The 10,507-nt window shown below is 38.5% G+C and overlaps 1 protein-coding gene across 2 annotated transcripts; it reads left to right on the top strand.

The window, feature by feature from the left end:
- The first annotated feature begins 604 nt into the window (after positions 1 to 604).
- Positions 605 to 10,251, top strand: commd7 (COMM domain containing 7). 2 transcript variants are annotated; one of them, XM_029621869.2, is made up of 9 exons: positions 606 to 756; positions 1,774 to 1,827; positions 2,158 to 2,260; positions 3,872 to 3,928; positions 4,058 to 4,095; positions 4,203 to 4,293; positions 7,302 to 7,351; positions 9,494 to 9,542; positions 9,660 to 10,251. In XM_029621869.2, exons 1-9 carry the CDS (start codon positions 673 to 675, stop codon positions 9,734 to 9,736), a joined length of 603 nt encoding a protein of 200 aa, XP_029477729.1. In that variant the 5' UTR covers positions 606 to 672; the 3' UTR covers positions 9,737 to 10,251. The 2 variants fall into 2 exon arrangements, with proteins under 2 accessions (XP_064861432.1, XP_029477729.1); XM_065005360.1 differs by lacking the exon at positions 1,774 to 1,827 and having other exon boundaries at positions 605 to 756.
- The last annotated feature ends 256 nt before the right edge of the window (positions 10,252 to 10,507 follow it).

The raw sequence follows: 10,507 nt of genomic DNA on the forward strand, positions 1-10,507 counted from the left end.
TTTTTATATTCTTAATCCATTTCTTTACTTGTTAGATATTGTTGCACTGTCGGAACTAGAAGCACAAAATCATTTCGCTATATCCGCAATAACATCTGCTAAACAAGTCTATGTGACAAATAACATTTGATTTTATGAATGGCCATGCCATGTGGTAAATTGTAGCGGTGAAGATTGAACAAGGTGCAACTCCCTTTGTATTGCACCTTGTTCAATCTTCACTGCTACAATTTACCACATGGCATGGCCATTCATCAAATCAAATCAAATGTTATTGGTCACATAGACTTAATTTCAATGTAATTACAGCACCATTTAAGGCCAAATCTGCTCCAATAGGCCTATGTTATCCAAGGCAAGTTATCTTTAATGCATTAGAGGTAAGGATTGTCACACTTCCATTGTATTTAACTATTGACACACTTGTAACAATCCTTGAACAAATAAAGCATAAAATACTTTACAACAGATTGTGTATTTTTGAAATAAATATATTTTCAATCAGATTATTATTATTTTTTAAATAAAATTGATAGTTTTCCCGCCTTGAATGCACTGTATAGGCAAGATAAAAATATGGAATGTGCTGAGTAGAATAGCAAGATAGCTTCATTTGAGTATATCATCACGGAAGTAGCCACTAAAGTAAACATTTCCAGGCCGACAGCTATAATGTTGCAACTGCAATTTACCAAAGATACTTTACCAGATTCTGTGAGCAATGACTTTCAGAACTTGAACAAATTCAACGAAAAGGTGAGCATTCAATAACTCGAAATTTTCGTTTTGAGCGTTAGATAAGAACAGTGAATTGCATGCAAATCTTAGCTGTATGCTTGTAGTCAATATAATAGACAAGCTTTGCTCAGGAACAAATGAATTGACATACCGGTAGTAGTCAAACTGTTATAGAATCATGCTGTTTTTAGTATGATACAATGTTGCAAAATGAAGATAACACATTTGTGTCGACAAAGATAGACATTTGTTCCTTAGCAAAGATTGTCTATTATATTGACAAGATAGTCAAGTGACTACTCTAACAATGGAAATACATGTCCTCAAAGATGGAAGGCAGGCTAGAGGAGGCGAGATCAGACTGGGCAGATACACGTGCAAAGAACAGGTCTAAGAGATAGAGGAGGACTCTTTGTATCGGTGTCATTATAGTGTCTGTGACAACATGGGCAGCGCCATTGAGGCCATCTCCATTTTATTTAAAGTATTACATTTTTTTCTTCATTGACTGATTGCTCCCAACTCATAGGAATCCCCACCCGGTTGACTACTGTAAAATGGTGGAATCCCTAAATGTCAATGTCTATGCTAAAACGGGTTATATCCATGATTCCTCTATTTTTCTCTATGAAAACGGGCACAACAAGTTGTAGAAATGCTCACTTATATCATTGCATTCGTAACAACCTAACCATTATGACATTTTTATTAGATGAAATAAGCCTCACGTAGCAAATTAGCAATTACATTTTTTGTTGACCAAATTCAACTCTCTCATTGACCTCAATACAAAAATTCCTCACTTTGTGGGCATATTTTCATAGACAGATTTTAGGCAGAGTAAAACCTCTCACTTTGTCTCATCCTCTCTGGCCTGAGTCAACATCCCGGGTCACATGACTAGCAAGTGTCACATGATTCATAATTCCAATTAGGTCTTACCTGCCTTACATGTCAACAAAGTAGATCTGTGGCAAAATAGCAATTACTGTATTGAAGAGGCCAATAAACACATTTTAAACTGTTTCCCTGTAGCAATTCACAAGTCTGACTGAGATTCTTTTCAATTTCCTGTTGGAGCCAAAAGAGGTAAACACACCCCTGCATGAACTTATTTTTTACATTTTAGTCATTTTGCAGACGCTCTTATCCAGACCGACTTAGTCAGTGCATTCATGTTAAGACAGCTAGGTGAGAGAACCACATATCACAGTTGTAGTAATGCATGTTTTCCTCAATAAAGCCGTTATCAGCAAAGTCAGTGCAAGTAGGAAAAGTCAAGTGCTAGTTTTTATTTTTGGGGGGAGGGAGGAATAAGACTTATTTAATATATTATTTGAAGAGCTTTTTCATTCATGGTGTGCTGTGTGGACAGACAGCCACTTGACTGGTGTTTCATTCATTGTGTTGTGTATGCAGGCGGACAGGTTCCTGCATCAGCTGAGTGAGTTTGCAGGAGAGAATGGGATGAGTGCAGGCCCACTGAGGAACCTCATGAAGAGCCTCCTGCTGCTTCCCCATGGTGAGACTGACCGAGCACTCACAAATAAGCATATTTTTAAAAAACAACTTTTGTATTTAGCTTCAAATGTGTACAACATGAAATACACATACACCAAAATATTGTAAAGATTCCATCACACATCTTAGATATATGGTATATCAAGGAAAATGTCATTTTGTTTTGGTCCATACTGTTACCACCATAGAGAGCAAAAATGTAAATGCAAATTGTAACAATTTTAAAGATTTTACTGAGTTACAGTTCATATAAGGAAATCAGTCAATTTAAATAAATAAATTAGGCCCCAATCTATGGATTTCACATGACTGGGAATACAGATATGTATCTGTTGGTCACAGATACCTTAAAAAAAAAGTAGGGGCGTGGATCAGAGAGTCAGTCAGTATCTGGTGTGACTGCCATTTGCCCCATGAAGCGCGACATACAGTGGGGCAAAAAAGTATTTAGTCAGCCACCAATTGTGCAAGTTCTCCCACTTAAAAAGATGAGAGGCCTCTAATTTTCATCATAGGTACACTTCAACTATGACAGACAAAATGAGAAAAAGAAATCCAGAAAATCACCTTGTACGATTTTTAATGAATTTATTTGCAAATTATGGTGGAAAATAAGTATTTGGTCACCTACAAACAAGCAAGATTTCTGGCTCTCACAGACCTGTAACTTCTTCTTTACACATGGGTACAAATATCGTACTTTTTGGAGAAATGTCCTCTGGTCTGATGAAAAAAATATATAACTGTTTGGCCATAATGCCCATTGTTATGTTTGGAGGAAAAAGGGGGAGGCTTGCAAACCGAAGAACACCATCCCAACCGTGAAGCACGGAGGTGGCAGCATCATGTTGTGGGGGTGCTTTGCTGCAGGAGGGACTGGTGCACTTCACAAAATAGATGGCATCATGAGGAAACAAATTATGTGGATATATTGAAGCAACATCTCAAGACATCGCAAATGGGTCTTCCAAATGGACAATGACCCCAAGCATACTTCCAAAGTTGTGGCAAAATGGCTTAAGGACAACAAAGTCAAGGTATTGGAGTGGCAATCACAAAGACCTGACCTCAATCCTATAGAACATTTGTGGGCAGAACTGAAAAAGCGTGTCTAAGCAAGGAGGCCTACAAACCTGATTCAGTTACACCAGCCCTGTCAGGAGGAATGGGCCAAAATTCACCCAACCTATTGTGAGAAGCTTATGGAAGGCTACCTGAAACTATTGACCCAAGTTAAACAATTTAAAGGCAATGCTACCAAATACTAATTGAGTGTATGTAAACTTCTGACCCACTGGGAATGTGATGAAAGAAATTAAATCTGAAATAAATCATTCTCTCTACTACTATTCTGACATTTCACATTCTTAAAATAAAGTGGTGACCCTAACTGACCTAAGACAAGGAATTATTACTGGAATTAAATGTCAGGAATTGTGAAACTGAGTTTAAATGTGTTTGGCTAAGGTGTATGTAAACTTCAACTGTATGTAGGGTTTCATTCAAATCAAAAGTGGTGGTGTCAAAAGGTGATTGAATTCAAATGGATTTACTCAAAAGGGATAAAGTGTTGTATAATTGAACTCAAACCAAGATTTTTTTTAAATTCTAGGTTCCCTGAAGAAAAATCTGACAGAAGACCAAGTCAAAGAGGACCTTCTCACTTTAGGTCTGTTGTAATATGAAATACCATATGCTGTATATATCAAAGCTAATTCATACTCCTGTCTCCACAGTCCTCATTATTAATGAGTTTTACAGTGTCACTGCGCAACATAGATCATGTTTTCATTTTTAGGAGTCAGTGAAGACAAGGCAGACCATTTTTCACAACAGGTATATTTGATATCATATCCTCCATGCTGTGTCAGTACTCTATTTAAGTACAGTTCTGAATTGAGAAAAAAGGTAATTGATTGACTTTTTATATATATTTTTTCCAGTGGAGCCTCCACTACCCTGTGTTGTCCAGGCTGGCTGTAGGACAGACACTGATGGTCAACCAGCTGGTGGACATGGAGTGGAAGTTTGGTGGTAAGACTTAATCAGGGACTGACATCTTATGAACAGAAGACCAGGGCCTGTAATAACAGTAGTGCTGATCTAGGATCAGTTTAGCCTTTTAGATAACAATGAATACTTATTATATGGCCAGGATGGACCTGATCCTAGATCCGTACTCCTACTCTGAGATACTTTACGAATAGGGGGCAAGGATAGAATTGCCGTTGTAAATAACCCTCATCGTATTATAGATAGATGGATGTTGTGTATAGTGTGCATTTGGGATGGATGAATTACCCTATTCCTGGTCCTCTCCATGAAGGATGAGGGTGAAGGGGAGAGGGAGAGAGGGGGCAATACGGAGCTTATCTTTGAGATGTACAAAGGCCACTAAATTGCTCTATACACTTGAATAGGCATGAACAGAGCCATGTATTTAGAGAGTTGGGCCAATGCAGTTTCTACATTATGATGCATTTACATGAACGCTTCTTGCTCCGGGCCAAACTCTACGCCACACCCACAGACTTTAGTTTCTTCTCCGCAATGGGTTGAGACAGAGGCAGAACACACGTGGGTAAAGCGTGGGTAAAGCAACGTTTTGAAAATGTTATTGCTTAGAGCAGTGGTTCCCAAACTTCTTATAGTCCAATACCCCTTCAAACATTCAACCTCCAGCTGCTTACCTCCTCTAGGGTCAGCGCACTCTCAAATGTTGTTTTTTGCCTTCATTGTATGCAGCTGGAGGTTGAATGTTTGAAAGGGTACGGGACTATAACACATTTGGGAACCACTGCCTTCATTGTTAAACATAAGAATGAGTGAGTTTTTGTCACAACCCAGCTCGTGGGAAGTGACAGAGTTCTTATAGGACCAGGGCACAAATAATAATCAATAATTTTGCTCTTTATTTAGCCATTTTACATTTAAAACCGTATTTGTTCATCAAAAATTGTGAATAACTCAACACAGGTTAATGTGAAGGGTGAGCTTGAAAGGATGTAATAACTCTGCAATGTTGGGTTGTTTTGGAGAGAGTCTCAGTCTTAAATCATTTTCCACACACATTCTATAGTTGCAGAAAGTCCCTGTAATCCTAGATTGAGATCATTCAGGCGAGGAAAAAACATCACCCTGATAGGCCAGTCGTGTGAGAAACTCGTCATCATGCAAGCAGTCAGACACGTGAAAATGATGGTCAGTGAAAACTTTAAGCTCGGCTCTCAATTTAAAAAAACATGTAAATTCTTTGCCCCTTGATAACCAGCGCACTTCCGTATGTTGTAAAAGCCTTACATGGTCGCTGCCCATATCCATTGCATAGTACAGAAAATTCACGAGAGTTCAGGGGCCTTCCTTTAACAAAGTTAACCATTTTCACTGTAGTGTCCAAAACATCTTTCAAGCTGTCAGGCATTCCCTTGGCAGCAAGAGCCTCTCGGTGGATGCTGCAGTGTACCCAAGTGGCATCGGGAGCAACTGCTTGCACGCGCATTACCACTCCACTATGTCTCCCTGTCATGGCTTTTGTGCCATCAGTACAGATACCAACACATCTTAACCACCAAAGTCCATTTGATGTCACAAAGCTGTCAGTACTTTAAAAATATCCTTTCCTGTTGTCCTGGTTTCCAGTGGTTTGCGGAAGAGGATGTCTCCCCCCCCCCCATAAACGTAACGGACGCCACATCTGTTGACTCGTCCAGCTGTAACGCATATAATTCACTGGCTTGTATGATAAGCAGTAATTGTTTCAAAACATCTCCTGCCATGTCACTGATGCGTCGTGAAACAGTGTTGTTTGATGAAGTCATTGTCTATAGTTTTTTTTAACTTTTCCCCCAGCATTGTCCAAGCCATATCCGTGGCAGCAAGAAGAATTAAGTCCCCCACAATAGTATGGGGCTTGCCTGTCTTAGACACTCAGTAGCTCACCGTATAAGATGCTTCTAGCCCCTTCTTATTAATGGTATCTGTTGCTTTTATATGTCTTACTACTCGAAAGTTGTCTTTATTCTTCCTCAAACTCCCGTGGCTTATTTTTCAAATTGTCATGTTTCATTTCTAAATGTCTGTGCGAGAGTGAAGTTTTCCCGCGAGAGTAATGGTTAATGTGATGTTAATTATTTAACTAGGCTACCTGCATTTGACATTGTTTTTATTTTGCTGAACACTAGATGGTTTAATTTTGTTGGCAGTGAAATGAGGCTACTCAGGCGAGAGAAAAACCTCACCTAAATGTATAGCCCTGTTGGAAAATATAAATGTACTGTATGACATTTGTTAAGAAAAATAGTTTTTGTTGAAGAAAAAAAATCACATTTTTATTTGGCATACCCCAGACGGCATTGCGCATACCTCTGGGGAATACCTGGCTTAGAGGATCCAATCGCTGATTACTTTGTTTTGTACAACAACCATCATCACAAACTACTTCAACGATGGCAGTCTCACTGAAGTATGTAGCGTACATAGAGCAGAGGAACCATTCCGTTTGAGTCGTCAGGCAAAGCCAGGGAAGCCCCCCATTAACATGGCACTGTTTAAATATTCCCCATGTTATGGAACTGAAAGTCTAAAATTAGAACAATATTCTAAAAGTTGACCTAACTCTCTAAATATATGTCTCTGGGCACGACAACATGAGCAGAGCATGCTATTGTGGTTTGTTGGCTTTAGACTCATTAAGTTCTGTCGTGATTAGGTGTACAACGATACATAAAATGTTTGTGATCAGTGAGTGGTCTAAACTGAAAGATTTAAGTGGCCTAATGACTCAACCAATCAGTATTCACTCTGCTAAGTAACGATTATGCTAAGTACTATACGTGAGTATGCTAAGTACAATCTTCATTTAACAAATTACTGCTCAGGCATGCCTATTATTGCTCAGGCATCTGCGCATGTCTATAATCCACGTGTCTCGAGCACTTGGCTGAAGCCAAGCTAAATGCCTCCCTCTCTTGATAGTTAAAAGTGTAGTTCAATTACAATATGGACAATAAGGCATTGTGATTGAATGTTGTCTGTCTCCATAGTGACCGTGGGGACAAGTGAACTTCAGAAAGTCGGAAACACCTTTCTACAGGTATTATTTGTTGCCATCATGATTACATATAGAATAAATGTACAGTGCCTTCAGAAAATATCCATACCCCTTGACTTATTCCACATTTTATTGTGTTACAGCCTGAATTGAAAATTTATTTTAAATGTTCAAAAATCTCACCCAACTACATACAATACCCCATAATGATAGTGAAAACATGTTTTTAGAAATGTTTGCTAATTTATTGAAAATTAAATACAGAAATATCTAATTTACATATGTATTTACACCCCTGAGTCAATACATGTCACCTTTGGCAGCGATTACAGCTGTGAGTCGTTCTGGAAAGTCTCTAAGAGCTTTGCACACCTGGATTGTACAATATTTGCACATTATTCTTTTTTTTCCACTTTTTTTTAAATCTTCAAGGTCTGTCAAGTTGGTTGTTGATCATTGCTAAACAGACATGTTCAAGTTTTGCCATATATTTTCAAGCTGATTTAAGTCAAAACTGTAACTAGGCCACTCAAGAACATTTTATGTCGTCTTGGTAAGCCTTGTGTTTTAGGTTACTGTCCTGCTGAAAGGTGAATTTGTTTCCCAGTGTCTGTTGGAAAGCAGACTGAACCAGGTTTTCCTATAGGATTTCGCTTAATTCCATTTCTTTTTATCCTAAAAAACTCCCTAGTCCTTGCCAATGACAAGCGTACCACAACATGATGCAGCCACCACTATGCTTGAAAATATGAAGTGTGGTACTCAGTGATGTGTTGTTAAATTTGCCCCAAACATAACACTTTGTATTCAGGACAAAAAGTACATTTCTTAGCCACATTTTTGGAAGTTTTATTTTAGTGCCCTATTGTAAACAGGATGCATGTTTTGGATTATTTTTATTCTGTGCATGCTTTCTTCTTTTCACTCTTTTCACTCTGTCATTTAGGTTAGTATTGTGTAGTCAGTTATCTCCAATCACAGCCATTCAACTCTGTAACTGTTTTAAAGTCACCCTTGGCCTCATGGTGATATTCCTGAGCGGTTTCCTTTCTCTCCGACAACTGAGTTAGGAAGGACACCTGTATCTTTGTAGTGACTGGGTGTATTGACACACTATCAACAGTGTAAATAATAACTTCACCATGCTCAATATTCAATGTCTGTATATATATTTTTTTATAACCAATCTACCAATAAGTGCCCTTCTTTGCGAGGCATTGGGAAAACCTCCCTGGTCTTTATGGTTGAATCAATGTTTGAAATTCACTGCTCGACTGAGGGACCTTACAATCATCTGTATGTGTGGGGTAGTGAGATGAGATAGTGTTTACAATGATTTTTGAAAGACTATTATTGCAGTCCATGCAACTTATTATGTGACTTGTTAAGCACATTTTTACTCCTGAACTTAAGCTTGCCATAACAAAGAGGTTGAATAATTATTGACTCAAGACATTTCGGCTTTTCATATTTGATTAATTTGTAACTTATTCTAATAAACATAATTCCACTTTGATATTATGCGGTATTGTGTGTAGGCCAGTGACACAATCTCTATTCAATCCATTTTCAATGCAGGCTGTAATGAAACAAAATGTGGAAAAAGTCAAGGAGTGTGAGTTCTTTCTGAATAGATTGACCAGGTTCTCAAATATGGCTAATACAATATGGATTCAGTGTGCATCTACTGTCTAGACCATAAACCCATAGCGTAGAGGTTAAAATAAGGATTATACAATATGGATTCAGTGTGCATCTACTGTCTAGACCATAAACCCATAGCGTAGAGGTTAAAATAAGGGTTGATGGACAGTAACATTTTATTGTAAGAAGTGTGAATTATGAATGTTACAGCTTTATGGACTAACTGACTGACTGATGAAGGTGTGATAGATCGCTATGACAACAGACTTAGCCGTTAGTTTTCGTGGTCTGCCTTCCTACTTGTCAAAATTCCTGCGGACTGCTAATACTGTATTTCTCCCCTTCAGCCGCTTTAATGTGTTGACAAAAGTATGTCCACACACAGTGAAAGTAGCACTCTGAATGACCATAGCATGAACATATGTTTAGTACTAGCACAATATACACAATCTGTCCTCACCAATGTCTAATATTTCAAAGACATTGGCACATTGCTGTTTTCTACTGCACTATTTGAAAATGTATCTATGTCTCTTCCAGCTTAAGTTGGTCATCAGAAAGGGGAACTCAACTGAAAATGTCTACATGGGTGAGTCTCTAACTCGTACTGTACCCCAGTCAGTATGTCATTGGTTCACTTTGCTTATTGTTCTTGGTATCATTCACAGATTTGGTCTGTTTTTTTTGTTCTTTTTAAATTTTTTAGAGTTGACCCTCCCCCAGTTTTACAACTTTCTCCATGAAATGGAGAGGGCCAAAGCCAGTATGGACTGTTTCAGCTGAGCCTGATCGCCAGTAGCAAGAGCATGTACTGAATATGTGTCCTAGAGGGGCAGCAGAAAACAAAAGAGGAGATGGAAGTGATTGACACTGGATGGATCCCAATTGGCACTCTATTCCCTTTATAGTGAACAGGGGCAATTTGGGGCATGCATGCAGTTCAAAATAGAACATTCTGAATGAACCTTCCAGGTTCTCACATACCAAGATTTCAATATGTCTTTTGTGTTATTTTGACGTTTGTCTTTTGAAATGTGCACAATTGTTTTGCAGTAGTGATTTTGTGTGCATTAGTAACTGTCCGTTTGTTTTGCGAGAAAGTATTATATTGTAACCCAATGACTTTAATTCCATTGGCTGTCACGACTAGTGATGTGAGGCATACGTGTCACAATTTTTTGCAATCTCTCATCATTTATATTACTGATTTGCTTAACTTTATTTTTAACAAAATCAAATGGAACATGATTCACACTTGCACTTACTTTTTTCTCTCCAAATAAAGTATTCAGATGTCATATTGGTCTGCTGTAAGTATTCACATAATAATGAATGAATGATAGAAATTCTGAATAATATCCTCAGACAATTACACAACAAGATAGTCAGTCACACTCACAGCGTCGTGAAGAAGGCGCAGCAGCGCCTCTTCAACCTCAGGAGGCTGAAGAAATTCGGCTTGTCACCAAAAGCACTCACAAACTTCTACAGATGCACAATCGAGAGCATCCTGGCGGGCTGTATCACCGCCTGGTACGGCAACTGCTCCGCCCT

The sequence above is a fragment of the Oncorhynchus nerka genome, linkage group LG20, assembly GCF_034236695.1.
Source record: "Oncorhynchus nerka isolate Pitt River linkage group LG20, Oner_Uvic_2.0, whole genome shotgun sequence".
NCBI classification, from domain to species: Eukaryota; Metazoa; Chordata; class Actinopteri; order Salmoniformes; family Salmonidae; genus Oncorhynchus; species Oncorhynchus nerka.